Raw genomic sequence first — 14,730 nt, forward strand, 5'->3', positions numbered from 1 at the left:
TTTTTCTGGAGGGTTTTTCAGCTAAAAGTACAGAGATATATAGCGAAGTCAAAGGTGAGTTTAAGTGCATTTAGGTACATGTACTACTCAAACAAGTACCAAAAGAAACAATAAATGAAGGCACCCTTTAATTTTTGGTATTTTTTTGGAGATACAGGTCGAGAAATCCCCATGAACAGCGAGAATAGTTTTACAGTCTACAGTTTAACATAAAACACTTGTCTGAAAATGCAAAATGAAAGTGAACTTTTAAGTTATTCCTAGAATATTGGGAAATTAATTTTTTGAAGGTTACACCCGGGTTCAACTTTTGCCCAGTGTGTACTTTCATATTGCTACTAAGTGACTCAAACCATGTGATCAAACTGTCTCAATCTGTGCGACCTGGTGAGTAAAGAAGAGAAAAAAAACAGAAAAGAAAAATACTTTGTTTTTTTAAATAACTGTATTTTTAGGAAACAAGGGAGAAGAGAGGAAGGATATGCCTGACTGCTCCATTTGTCTGTTTTATGATTGTTTTGAAAGGCCTGAGGGAGGTACAGTGGCTACACTATTTATTTGGTCATAAACAATAAATCCAATGCTTCTTATCAGATTTACATAAACAAGAGAATGACTTGTATAATTTTTATCTTCCAGAATTCTAACATTGTAGGTGCATGTATATAATAAGACAAGACTGGCACCTGGCCATTCCTTGCTGTAGTAAACATTTGCATTACTGTATTACTTATTGCCTAATACTAAACATGAAGTACAGACTTATAATCTCATTATTAAGTATCTCACCTGAGTATTACAGATTTGAAAGAAGTCCCCTTAGAACCATTAGCATGAATAAACAATGCACTGCTAATGAGAAAATTATATTACTTGGTGTTTTCATGCTAATCAAATGTAGGTCTGCACCCCCTTTGGGCCTGGAAGACCTAATTTTATGCCTATCCCTTAGTTACATCAGCACCTACAGTAGAGGTGCAGTGGCGAGCTGTATATGATCTGTTTGCAGGATGCATGGAATATGATATACTTGAGTTATGAGTAATTTTATAACACTGTAAAGCTGGATTGTTTAGGTCAGTGTCTGCTGAAGATGGACCATTGCAGATTTATTTTAAATTTTTTAATTTTAATGAAATAAAGTTACTCTACTTTTGTTTAGTTTTCTTTTTCTTTAACAGAACGAATACCGCTAGAGACCTGTGCTGTTCTAAAATTTATTGTCTGTTTAGTGGACTTTAGTGGCCTATAGTGTGAAATTGCTGTGAATGCTATATTAACAGCCACCCACGTCTAAATGGACATGTTTAATTTAGAGGTTGGTGCCCATGTTACTGCAAGTGCATTTATAGTCGCTGGTAAATGACAGATTACTAACATTTGTGTCTGCCCGAGTAATCCGATTCCGCTCCAGTTCATTCTGTGCAAATCTCATGTCGTCATACTGTAGCCTACAGTAGGAGCGCTTCAGTTGCACGCAGGCGTGACCAAACGCACGCAGAGTCATCCAACCTAGATGCACTTTGCGCAGCTGTGAACAATATTAGCAGCTGTTTGATGACAGTGTAGCAAAGCCTCGAGTCACATTGTGTCCAAATGATAGGTTAGCGTTAATTAGCACATTTCTTTAGATGACACTATTTGATTTTTTTGATTGTTTGCATTAAGCAGTCACAGAATGCCTGAACTTTCGTGAATTGTTGTATTCGTGTAATTACCATACAAGTCACACGCCATTTAAAATCCATATAAAATTAGACTAAATCCAACGGGTGATTGTTTTTATTTCTCTGTGTAACGTTTAAAAATGTAACTCTCACACTGAATTACGCAGTGAACGAGTAACCAAACTTTTCCAAATTAGTAGTAGTTATAATAATAATAATAATAATAATAATAATAATGGGAAATATTTTGTGTGCTTGTATTTGATTCATTTAAGGGTTAAATATTGATAAGTTTCCTTTCAATGAAAAAATTTAAGCCTTTTCGGTTTTAATCATTTATCCTCATATTTATTGGGTTTTAAATGCTGCTTTTATCACCTGAAGCCCACATGCCAAATGTTCCTTGCCTAAGAAAAGTTAAGTTAATGTTCCCTTTTTCTTCACTTTAGGTCCTACAAAGTGTTTGGCACTAATTCTATATCTGTATAAAACCTTTTTTTATTACGAGTATGAATAGAAAATGTTGATGATCTGTATTTGCAGGATGAGTAGGTACTAGAGCACTGAGAGCGATGCATCTCCCGGTTGCCCCAATCGACTCGATCGTCATTCGATTACCGGACTGTACACTAAACTCGCTGTGCTCTGACCACTGCAACTTTTGCAGAGACTCCTCACTCCACAGACATGTCGCACAATAGCTGAAGTAAACCTGTCACCGTGGCTCATCAGTGGAGCCTCCAGAAACACAACGCAGGTTGGATCTGAATTGCACAGCCTCTTCCTCTGTCGCCATCCTCGCATCGGACCCCGCGTTTGAAAACGACTGGATATGAATTATGATCATTTTCCTCACTAATGAACTGGGCCAGTAATGCAGGAGACCGCGGCTACTCTCTCATCAGTGTTTCAAGATGGCAGATTTTTATTGAGTTTTGAACAGAAATCTCGCTTTATTTTTTGCCATGAATAACAGAAATCCTTGCACCGATGGCCCCTGTATACGAAGGTAAGGTTGGCTTGGGAAACGTGCTGTTTTTTCTCGGAACCCACTGTGTCAATTGTGAATACAACTGCGGATGATACGTGGGGGAGAGATGCGTTGCACCCTCTCCTTTTTCTGTCAACATCGTACATAACATATTTATATGATGCTTTATAAACCTACCACAAGTAGTTTGCCAAACCCCCCGCAGCTTTGTGCGTCGGTGCTTTTGGTTCCCAGTAAAAGAAAATGAGTAAATTCTCAGTCAGATTGTGGTGCCAGTCTGAGCTGTGTCCTTTATATAGCGCTGATACGGCTGCAAACCCTCCGAAATAAGGTCAAAGACAAGCTTGTTTTTACACATGCAGTCGTATTCATGTTTACAGACACCAAGAAATGTTGTGATTTGTCCCTCACGTTTGTTCCTGCTAGAAATTATAGCTCTGCCTGAAGAAGGAGAGGGAATGAAAGAAGGTCGGAGACCGATCGGTCAGAGTATCGCCTCTATTCACTCTCCTATCTCCAGTTATTCAACATCAATCATAAAACGGACTGATTCCATACGTTTCTCTTCCTCGCTGCATTGATTCCCATGTTTTATTTTTCTTCTGGAAGCGAAAAGCACGCTTAAATACAACATTTTCGCTATCGCTGCAGCATTGTGCCTGTGACTAATCCAATTGAAAGAATCCTACCCCGCATGCTTCTGTAAATTATTTGCTGTCATAATGTTTTTTTTCCATTCAAAGACGCTAATGCACACATCAACAATGTGTTTGCTTTGCAGTGTGGTTGCGAGGTGGATTATAAATATAAAACAATGCAATCGGCCCATTATAATCCGTGCATGATCGAGGACTGTGATGGTTCAACTGCAACTACACAATTAATACTGATGAGTTAAATAGTATGACCTATAGTGGGGATATTAGTGTGATAGGGTTGCATGCAGTTTTGTGTTACACATTGTGTGTAATTCAGTTCTAAAAATCTATCGTTTAAGAAGTACTGTGCAGCCTCGTGTAGAGATGCTCTTTGGACGTGCAATAGGGCAGAGGACCTTTAACAATATAATTATAAAGGAAACAGAGGTTTACAGGAAACTGTAGCTAATGCAAACTGAATGGTAACACAAAGCAAATAATGACCCTTGATGTTTCCAATATGTGTTTTTTGAACAGCCTCATGTTTAATATCTCTTTCTGCTCTGGAGTCCCTCTGCTGGCATTAGAGGGAACCCCTTATTTTCTGTTCAACATGACCATTAGGAAAACTTTAACACATTTTAAAGTGACATTGGGGAAATATGACAAGCAAAAGTGCATCCATATGGAAATATTTTGGGTTATTTTACAGCCTACTATACGAGATACAGTATCATACAAGTACAATAACAACAAACTCTTCACTAAGTGTATTATGTCCCTGTGGCATTATTGCAGTGATTTTTCATTAGGGTTGTTAAAGCTTAGAGGCATAGCTTTAGACACTGGTATTTCAACATGAAAAGGAAAGTTGAAATGAGACTCCTATGCAAAAGGTAATTAGTGTAAATTACATTCCCTGGCTTTTCCCTTCACCACAGAGAGGAGGAGAAGGGAAAAGAAAGAGGCGGCAGGGGGAATTAATTACCTTGCCTGTCCTCCTCAGTGTTGGAGAGGGCTGTTATGTAGAGCAGTCATGGAAATGACCAAAGTCTCGGGTGGAAAATAGGTTTGGGGGGCCCTTCACATAGAGTGAGACCAGCTATTATGGTGATTACTCACCCTTGTCTAGAGAAACTAATAACTTACATCTATATGGTTAACTACTTCCTTTCATAGTGTAAACTTACGCTTGTTGAGGAAAAACTGTTGCCTGCTGACATAATTTTTGTTTACTAACATAATTTATTATGAACTATTTGTTTAAACAAGTTCCACATTATCAGGTAATCTGATTGTGCTCACTGTGCCTGTATCACCTGTGCCCTTTTCCAGTTGCTTCTTCTTTTTTTTTTTTTTTAATCTTCTTCCTTCATGTTTCTCTTTGGTCCGTCTTGGCCCAGACAGAAGGCCATCAGCAGCCCTGCTGGCAGGCAGGGTAGTGGGCTGATCACCCTGGGAGCCTGGTCTCATAACCTAAACTGACACCTTGATGGATGTCTGATGAACGGAACAGGTCCAGCAGCCCCCAGCTGTGGAAAAGCTAATATTCAGACAAGGCAAAACCCTACCCGCCTGCCCTCATGCCTGGCTAGAAATTGGTGTTGTGGAGTGCTCATGCATGCATGTGCATATGTCTCTATCTGTGTATGAGCCCAATCAAATGTGCCAAAATGCGTGTTGGGAAAGGCCCCACAAAAGGATTAGACAGCTGTCGAACTGAGCACCAGACAGGAAGGCAACTTCATCTGCAGATCTAACTCTCACAGGTTGACCATTACTTGTCCAGAGAAGATTCATTCATGGAAAGATGGACAGAGCATGAGTCAGAGTATGGCTGATGATGTGATGATGGTGACAGGTGCTGCAACATCACTAGCAGATTAATGTTTTATCCATCCACATGGCCATTATGTGTTAATGTAACTTAGAATTACATCATGGTTTCTGGGTATTGGGAATGCTCCATGCTCCTATTGAAGTTACTCCTTGAGGAAAAGAAAAAAGGACACAGAGAGCAAGACTTTCTCAGAAACACCCCTAACTCTTTTTGTCTCCAGCCCTCTTCCTCTCACGCTTGTTTGGAGCTTGATTGATATCTTCCTCGCAGGCCATGACCCAGACTTTGGAGTCTAAGGTTGCAGTTTTTTAAACTTTGATTAGAATTGCAGGAAGGACCCTCAGGGCCTTCGGGGGCCTAGGCTGGGCCACACCTCTTAGTGGAGTCAGGGGAACTAAGGAGGGTCTCTCTCTTCCTGACTGTTATGACAGGCAGGGTGATGTGTTTAGCTCTTTACTGTCCTAAGTGGGGAAGGATAAAGGGCCATAGAGGGAGGATACCTAAACAGCCGGTAAGAGATGGGGTGATGTTAAATAGCTCAGAGGCAGGAACAGTCATCACTCAGTCAGACTCCTTGTAGGTGCCTTTGTGAATGTTTACCTCTTGTTTTTCACTTTCACTCAGTGCCAGTTTTGATCTGTCTGTTGACCCGATGCATCACCTTATGACTTGTTTGGAAGGCTGTTTGCTCAGAAAGGGTTATGAAAATGGATAAGTTAACAAGTATCGCTTTTGCATTATTCAAAGCTTCCTATCTGAAAAGGAAGTGAAATCCAGTGTTTGGGGGATTCTGTGAGCTATTGATTTGTTGAAGCATTTAGTAGAAGAAGCTGAGGATTTGGAGGAAGATAGAATGTGGGTTTTACAACAGCTGAGGTGTGTGTGTGGCTCTCCATTAAAGACAGGGGAATATGTGAGCTCGCTGATGTGGTGAAATAGTTCACAGGTGTGATCTGACGGTTCGGGAAACAGAGGGAGGGAGAGAAGGGGAGCATCAGCCTGAACTGAAATGACAGATTAGTAGAGGCCAGTTGGACACAAGAGGCCCAGCCTTGAGTATGAGCAGAATACTTCTGGCTATTTCAACAGCCTCAACTTTTCATCTTCTCTTTTCAGCAAATTTCTCTGGAGTAAAACTGCCTCCAGTGCTCTAGCACATCATTCCTCTGGCTCTTTTTCTTTTTTGTGTGTGTGCAGCAAATTCAATTGAGATGCAAGGGGACTGTGCAATTCTTATTTTCTCCTCAGTCAGTAAGCCGCTCGTTTTAGTGCTTCTGCCATATGTTTCAGACATCTCTTGGAAACGATCCTGAAAGCTGGGCTCTGAGGTCCTCGAAGCAGGAGACCACATCAGTTGCTGACATTAGTTAGTTTTTATCAGGGGGGAAGAGGGGGGTCGACTGGGATGGAGCCTTAACCCTTGTCAACTGCTTACACAAGGCATTTCCGTGTTGCTTGTCATGCATGTGTGAAGGCCTCTTTCCCCCCTGGACTGTTGATGAAACTGTATATATGTGCTGTATCTACAGTGTCTCACACAATGCAAACACATCACAGAACTCTTGATTGTTGGAATGAATAATAAATGTGTAATATGTTTTCTAAATAGATATGTTGATGAGGAATGTAGATGAATGTCTGTCTTAGACTTAAATAACCTCCTCCTGCTAAAAGTGATGTAGTAACCCTTCTTCAGCACTGATGTTAAGAGTAGCATCTTTTAAAAAGTACAGTGTCTCTACACCTTATGACACATCCATTGCTTTGATCTGCTATGAGAGCCACAGTTCGAACAAAGGATGAGATTGAATAAAGCCTTTTGTTAACTTGTGCCTGTTTAGCAATAATTACACAAGAGTTCCTTGAGCATAAAGGGCATTTTATATGCGGAGAGTGTCAAGACCCTTTTTTTATTTGTGGATAATTTTGCAAAGCGCAGCATGTGCATGATCTGCATTTTGCCCACATGCCATATATTGCATGCTCACTTTGCAGTCTCTCATCATCTGCCAGTGACCCTCACCAACCCCCTCAACAACCACCCAGCATTTCTCGGCCCCACCCCCACCTCCATCTCTTATCTGTCCTTCCATCCCGCTCTGTTTGTTGATAAGCCGAGAGGCCACTGGCCAGCACACATGGTGCCCATGTGACACTTAAGCAACAGCCTGATGGCCAGATTGGAAGCCCCCATGTATTTGTGTGTGCGTGTGCGTGTGTGTGTTTGTAATTGGAGGTTGGTTTGAGAAGAGGGCTGGCTACTGTAGGTTTTTTGTTCCCTCTAATCATGACCCCCACCCAACAGTCCTCAGACTCTCCCCATTGTATCCCGCCTTACTCAGTCCCCCTCTGGCTCGTCTTATTGCCCCATCCCAGCACAAACCCCACAAAACAAACCACCGGCTTGTGTTTGCTCCACATTGTTCAGGTCTTAATCCTATTGTTTGTGATACCGTGCCCATCACACCAATCTCTTCTAGAGAGTGCTATGTTGGTGCTGGCTGTTTTTTTTTTAACCACCGGCTCATTTGGCCTTTCATCTCTCCATGGGAAACTACACATGCACATGTGAGACTCGTAAAAATAAGTTGTGCAAAACATTGAATATGGTGCGGAGACAACAGATAATGATGTAAGGTGCTACAGCTGGATGGCGAGGACAACTTCCAAACTCTCAGCTACTTAATTTTGACAGAAGATTCTAACCATCTCCTTATATTACATGAAACATAGAGTGAAAAATGGTTTGCAGTTTTTAATCAAGGCTTTCATAAAATTCACATTTTTCCTCCTCTTCTAAGGCAGGGTTGGAGTGTGAGCCTAGGGAAAAGGGGTGTTTACAGATAGATATTAAAATGGGCAAAGTAAGAGTAGGGCACTAAGTTGAGGGTTTTAGGGTCCATGCTCTTATATTCAGGGATACAGACACAGCTATGGGCTCTACCACGTATGGCCAGCCAAGGTGGACTAAGTGCCACTGCCAGGCCCTTCTCCACTCCTGGCTCCAGCCTCTCATGGTCATGGAAGGGAAGTGGAGCGATGGGTGGCTGCTGGCGCCCCCTTCACAGATGGCTGCAGGTACAGCTCCACGCTTGGCTGATAACCAAAGGACTTCAAAGCTTAGACAAGCACTCAAGCCCATTTCTGTCCAGAGCCAGGAGGCAAAATGCATATACAGAGAAAGGAGGCAGCAATAGTCAAGGACTGGGGTAGTCAAAAGAGTCAACAGGCATGGAAATGAGCAGCTTTAGCCTTTTCCTTTGCCTCTTCCAGCAACATACCTGCTCTCGTATTCTTTCTTACATACACTCATCCTCCACTGTTCATCTTCTCATTGAATCTTTTGTTGGGTTTTTTTTCATCATGCTGTGTGTTTGTCATTGTTCTATTACAGTGAAATAGTTGTGTTGACACATCTTTTCTCCAGTCAGAAATGGATATATAACGTGACGGTCACTGTTATAGATATTCGCCCCCTCTCTCTCCAGTGATTTCTTTTCTCTTAATTTGCTTCAGATCAGGGCCTCTCTGATGAATCCTGTATTCCCTCTGAAAAATTATTTTCACTAGGCAGTAAACCAAGCAGTTACACATCAAAAGAAGCAGGCGGTGGAAATGACGAAATGAACTCATAGAAATCTCTCAGAGGTTTTAGGAATCAGAGTCATGAAATTTAGTGACATGGCATCTGTATCTATTTAATATTCACATATGCAGAGAAAATGATTTCCTTGTTACTGCAGAAAGCTGAAAACCAAGATTTGATGAGCTTTTAAGGGATAATGTAACAGAGGAAAGATGTTAAAAAGTCATTGATTCAATTAGACAAGCCAGTGGCTCCTCGAATACTGCTTCAGTACGAACATGTGAAATTGCTGAATGTCCCAGATGTAGGAAATATTTCCTCACAGCTAGAGATACTGCTTCATGACAATCTCTGAGGACATTTAGTAACATTTAGTTGCAGCATAAGCGAATAATTGTGGTTGCTTAATGGCACTATGAGCCTTTTTATCTTTTATCTCCACAAAGGTTTTGAAAAAGTATATACTACCTTTCTGTTTCCATTATTTTTTTCTAAATTGTCTAACAAAGTGCTTCCTCACTCATCTTATAATGGGAGATTTATAGTAGAGGGCTGCACTGTTCCTTTAGCTTTGAGGAACTTTTAGGCTTAAAAACAGAAGTCATAGTGACATTTATTGCTAGAAAGATTTCTGATACGGTCCTCATTTAGGTATGGTTTAATATTCTAAAATTTAAGGATGCATTCACGGAACACTAACAGTATTCAGGAAGAGTAATGGCAGTACCTGTTTATGGTTTTGGGCCCAAGTGTGCTGCAGCATAAAAAAGACTGCACACCTTTTAGATCCACTTCTCACTTCAAAGCCTCAGGCACATCATGGCCAGCCTGCAGCTCTGTCTGGCAGCTTTTTGAACTGACCCCCTCCATTCAGCCTGAGAGACAGAGAAGAAGAGGGAAAACGGTGAGTGAGATAGGCAATGACAGAGATTGAAAAAAGTAAGGCAGAAATAGGAGGGAGGCAGGCAGTGAAGCCAGGCTAGAGAGATGAATACCTTCTTCTGGGGGCCCCTGGGCCTCAGGGATATTGGCAGAGGTCAGAGGGGTGCTTCAGGAGGTTTGGTGGTTAGTTCAAGAGGAGGGTCACTGCTCAAAAGGGATTTTAGAGGTGGGGATAGTGGTGGCGGTGGGTGTTGCTGGGGTTCCTAGCCGTGGGATCCTTGTCTCCTTTAACCTATGTCCATCCTACATCTGGGTTAAGTCTTGTCCAGTAAGGTACATGTCTCCCCCTTACAGAGCACAGCAGCTGCTAACACACACAACCCCCCCCCCCCCCCCCCCCCCACACACACACACACACACACACACACACACTTCCCCATCACTTTTAGAGAAGCTGGCCCAGAAAAGGGCCAGACGTTGACCTTTAGGTATGAGGACCAGTTCTCTCTTCCTTACTGCCACAGAGCAGTGCAGACTAGGCCAGTTGTTTTTACCTTTCCATAAGAGCTAGACTTAAAACATTTGGGCATTAACATGACAGCTTTAAGTGGCTTATATTTCATTTAGATCCTAACATATTAATAATCTGGATAAAAAAATACTTCGCTAGGCTAACAGATTAATAGCCTTTCTATCTTGATTCACAGTAAAGCATCTTACAGTATGATGAATCATTATTTATTGACTTTTCCATCTGGTAAAAGTGCTCTCAGCTACTACTGAACTGGATATTTTTGGAAATGTTACAGAGAAATAAACTGACCTACTGTAAAACTAAATGGATCTTGTTGGTCGTAATTTATGAAGTCTGTCATATTTCTGTAACTACAAAACCAACAACTCGTGTGCTACTTTTGAAGGTGTTTACCTTTAAATCAAGCTCATCCAAATGTGTACTTCCCACATGACCACTCAGGGTGTGGGTGTTAAACTGGTGGTCAGAATAGCCATTTCCTCCATGACTTTAGCTGCTATTTGTGACTGTGAAAACACTGTAAATATAATCGGCTAAAGCCATGATTTTCACGCTGAATCAGACGCAGAGGGCTGAGTCGGCTAGCCATATTTATTACCTCAGTTCTGTGGCCAGAAGGACTCAACAGCCATGTTTACGATACACTGCCAGTTGTATTTAGGACACATATGTCTTGTTAAATTGGTATGTGAGCACATGTTTGTCTGTGTGCTATAATCTTTTAAAAGCTGTTTGAATCTATAGCTGGCCTCGTCACATTGTCAAAGAAAAGACGGAATGATATTTGCTACAGAAGGAGCGATGGTTTAAAAAAAGATGAAGGGAGATTAAGAGATTAAAACAATTTATTAGGCATGCATATGGATGAGTCACCTGTACTATGAAAGCAAGAGTGCATGTTGAGGCACTTTAGAGAGAGAAACGGGTATCTGTAGTTTAAATTAGCCTGATCTGTGGCTTTAATAAGCCCCGAGCAGCAGCTTCACACACCCCACTGAAATATCACACACTCTTGTTGCCTGGGGAGGCATGTGCACCATCTCCAACTTGTATTTGATAGCGGAGGAGAAAAAGGCCACCTTCATGTGGGGGTTGTTGTGAAGGAGGGGTATTGGTTGTCTATAAGCCATTAAAAAGTGGATGTCTTGTACTGGCATCGGCACTTATCATTAAGAAAATGTTGACTGGCCTGCATGTCATAGCTTTAAGGACAAAAACACCCTGTGCCATCCTGATTTTTAGGCTGACAACTTGACTGGCAACTGAGAGGTTGCGTTATACCAAGTCTAACAGCTAGTCATTGTAATTGTACATTGTAAAGATTAAATTTAGCCGTCCCTCTCACCCTGACGTTTGAACACAGCTGTGCTTTAGAAATAGCAGGAAGTGATGGCCCTGCCTTTTTTGATTGGTCCCCAGGTGCAGGTTGAACTGGTTCTTCAGTTGTTGGGGTTCATTGCTGGGCTGGTGTGTGGGTTTTGTGCAAGTAAAGTTTGTAGTGTTTGTTTCAAATATGTTGTTATTACATAGCTAAGATGTTAGAGGTTTGAAAATATTGTTGAATAAGTCCTGCAAAGCCCCAACAAACAGAGGTTACATATAAACAAACACACAGTGTTGGAAAGACTAAAGACTACAGATGCATGTTTGTGGGTCTGCATCTTATACATACACAGCTTTTCACAATGGAAAAATGGAGTTGAGCATGTTGCTTGTGCTTGACAGGCGTTATTCCAGCTGTCTCTGTTGGGTATTAATGCAACAGCAGCAGACTTTGACCCCTAAGTCAAGAACACACCCAAAACCAATGTTTATTAGTCTGTTTCATGGGACAGGGCAGGGTGGAGCGATGATGCTGTCTTGTCAAAACACTGTCCAAGACTGTACTCCTTCTAACTGGCATCTTTTCCTTGTGACTGCCTCAGTCTTTGCCTTCAGTTATTAGCGACTCTTGCTGTTTGGCTCACATTCTTACTTTGCACAGGTAAAATAAATAGTTTACCAATGAAAACAGTGTTTATATTCAAAAATGAATTAAAGACTATAAACTAATTTATGTTGATGCAATTTTGAATTTCACAAAGCGTGAACCTGTATAAAATATTCTAGGCCATCCTTGCTCATATAGTAAAAGGCGATCAGACAATTGAAAATTGTGGTCAATTTATAACTTTTTGTTTGTCCAATTTTGAAAAGGTGTTTTACAAACTTTGTTCCGCTCTGGTTCTTTATTCAAATGAACATGCGATCATGGGGGAACATCTGCCTCATTGTATTGTATTTGATGTTTGCATATCACTAGCTTTTGCCTTCCACTTGCTGAAGTGCTATCCTTTCAAAACCTCAGGTTGCAGTTCGTTGCAAGAGCAGCAAAAAAGGGCATCATTTAAACTGACAATAAAATCTCATGCTTCAACCTGTACATAATATCACAACCAAAACAGCACGCAATAAAATCCATTCTGCTCTGGCCCCTCTCAAATCAATTTCCCACTGTAAAGTATTTTCTCCAGCATTATACCCTTGTGCCCCCCAGTTTTTGCGTTGAATTACTAATTCTTGCTTGTCATTCTCGTATGTTGATCTCATTATAGTACATTGAGTCCAGCTGTCATTGTTGATCCTAATGACATAAGGGGAAGTGGGATGTGGTGGGGCGTTTCTTACTGTGTGTAAATGATAAGCATTCTGCAGAGCGGCTGCTTATCAGGTGTGTGTCCCTGCGCTGTGTGCGAGTGATTTCAAAGCTGCACAACTTGATGCATACAGTAAATGTCAGTGGCAATGTCAGGAGTTAAAAGGTGCCATTGGTTTACAGTTGGGCACGTTTTCAGCTCCGCTTTCTCATTTTATGCTGCCAAACAGCAAAACTCCAGCACAGACATAAACATTTTCTTCTTTCTGTTCTACATCAGAATTTACTTTTCCTTTCTGTCTTTCTTTCTGTTTTTCTTTCTGTCTTTCCTTCTTTCTCTCTCTCTCTCTTAGTGGAGAGGAAGTTGGTTTCTGTGTTTTGTACACTCACTAAACTTGTGATTTGATTAATAAGAAATCCAGCTCAAGCAGAGCCTTACTGCCATCCGTTCCTCCTCCTCTTCCTCCCCCCTTAGTGCTCCTCCTCATCTCCTGCTCCTCTCCTACACCCCATGCTTGGTTCAGCGCTTGGCTAGGCTGACCTGGCAATATAAACATGGCAAATGTTTTCTCACACTTGCCTTTTTATGACCACACTTACAACATGAATAGCAGCCTCTTTATCTACTAACAGTTGCCCTGGGCTTAGCTTTATTTTGAATTACAAATTCTAGCACTGAAAGTGTAACTACATAAGTTATGATGGGTTAGGTAGACCCTCAAAGGTAATATTGTAATGAGGATTTCTTTTCAGTTGTTGCAGCTGTATAAACCTCTCTGTACTGGGGCTTCTGTGTGTACCCACATGTGGACATGTGTGCAATAGCTTGAGCGTGTATGTCCTTGCTTACGTAGCTATGCACGCGCATTTGAATGAGTGCTGCCCAAGTGCTTTATCTCACAGCTAACACATGTTATATCTTTGGCTGTTTGCTTTCAGCAATGGGAGAGTTGAGGGAGTGTCACATTTACAGCAGGCATGTTGCTGATTTACAAGCTGAGAAGTCCTGTGTATGTTTGTCAGCCAGTGTTCATTTGTCATTTTATGCTGTCCATATGCTAGCTAGATATTTGTCCATTTGTGTGTATTGGAGGGAAGCAGAGAGAAGTGGTGAGGTAATTCCCACTGTTCATCCATGTGGTCATATTAAGGGTAAAGGCTAATGGAGCAGCAGTCTGCTTGTCTCCCTGAGAGCTTGTCCGATGCATTTTTCTATAAATAAGGAGAGATGAGAGTGCTAAAAAAAGAAGACGGCATGGCCATGACTGGCCAAAGGTGAGAGAGAGACTATGCTTTGTTAAGCTCCAGCTGCCTAAATAAGTGCAGAGAGAAGGCAGGAGGCAGGAACACAAGGTATTGTGTACAGGTACTGCAGGGACAATATGTTCCTCATCGGTAATGCAGTCACCACTTGTGTTTAACCCCAAATTCCCCATTGCTTTTCTCACTAAGGTTTTGGTCATGATGTCTTTGTGAAGATGACATCACTACACAAATTAATAGCCTATACAGAATCACTTTAAAAGAAGTTTGTCTTCTACTGTTATGTGTCAGGGTGTTCAGAAACATGTGTTTAGGGTGCATCAAACAATGCCCCCCAAAAAATGCAAACAGCAGCAAAGGGTGAGATAATGCTTTGTCTAGACAGCCAGAAGTCATTTCATTAGCCATCAATTTGGCCCACTCACCCCCCATGCCCTGCAGCCCTGCAGACACTGCGATGTCTAGTGAATAGACAGGGTCATCATAGTATCTCTGTCTGTAGCCATTAGGCTTCAGGAAGTAGTCCAAATATATCCAGGCCAAGGGACGTCAACCAGACAGACCTGAGTGCTGTCTCTGTACAGTCTCCTAGGTGACGGCCCGGGTCTCTGCACTGTCTATCCACATAAGCTATTTGGTGTAAGCTCAGCATGGCACAGTTGCTCTCTGGATATTGATTATTATATATTGAAA

The 14,730-nt window shown here is 41.6% G+C and overlaps 1 protein-coding gene across 6 annotated transcripts in view; it reads left to right on the forward strand.

Annotated features, from left to right (window-relative positions):
- Positions 1–2,312: 2,312 nt before the first annotated feature.
- Positions 2,313–14,730, forward strand: part of hipk2 (homeodomain interacting protein kinase 2) — a 66,523-nt gene continuing 54,105 nt past the window's right edge. For 3 of the 6 annotated variants that reach the window (XM_067500249.1, XM_067500251.1, XM_067500252.1), the window contains exon 1: positions 2,314–2,676. In XM_067500249.1, the coding sequence (XP_067356350.1) occupies positions 2,658–2,676 (19 nt within the window). In that variant the 5' untranslated portion in view covers positions 2,314–2,657. Of the gene's footprint in view, positions 2,677–14,730 lie in introns of all 6 variants that reach the window. The other 3 variants (XM_067500248.1, XM_067500250.1, XM_067500253.1) reach the window with 2 other exon arrangements.

Source organism: Channa argus, chromosome 4 (assembly GCF_033026475.1).
Source record: "Channa argus isolate prfri chromosome 4, Channa argus male v1.0, whole genome shotgun sequence".
Taxonomy (NCBI): Eukaryota; Metazoa; Chordata; class Actinopteri; order Anabantiformes; family Channidae; genus Channa; species Channa argus.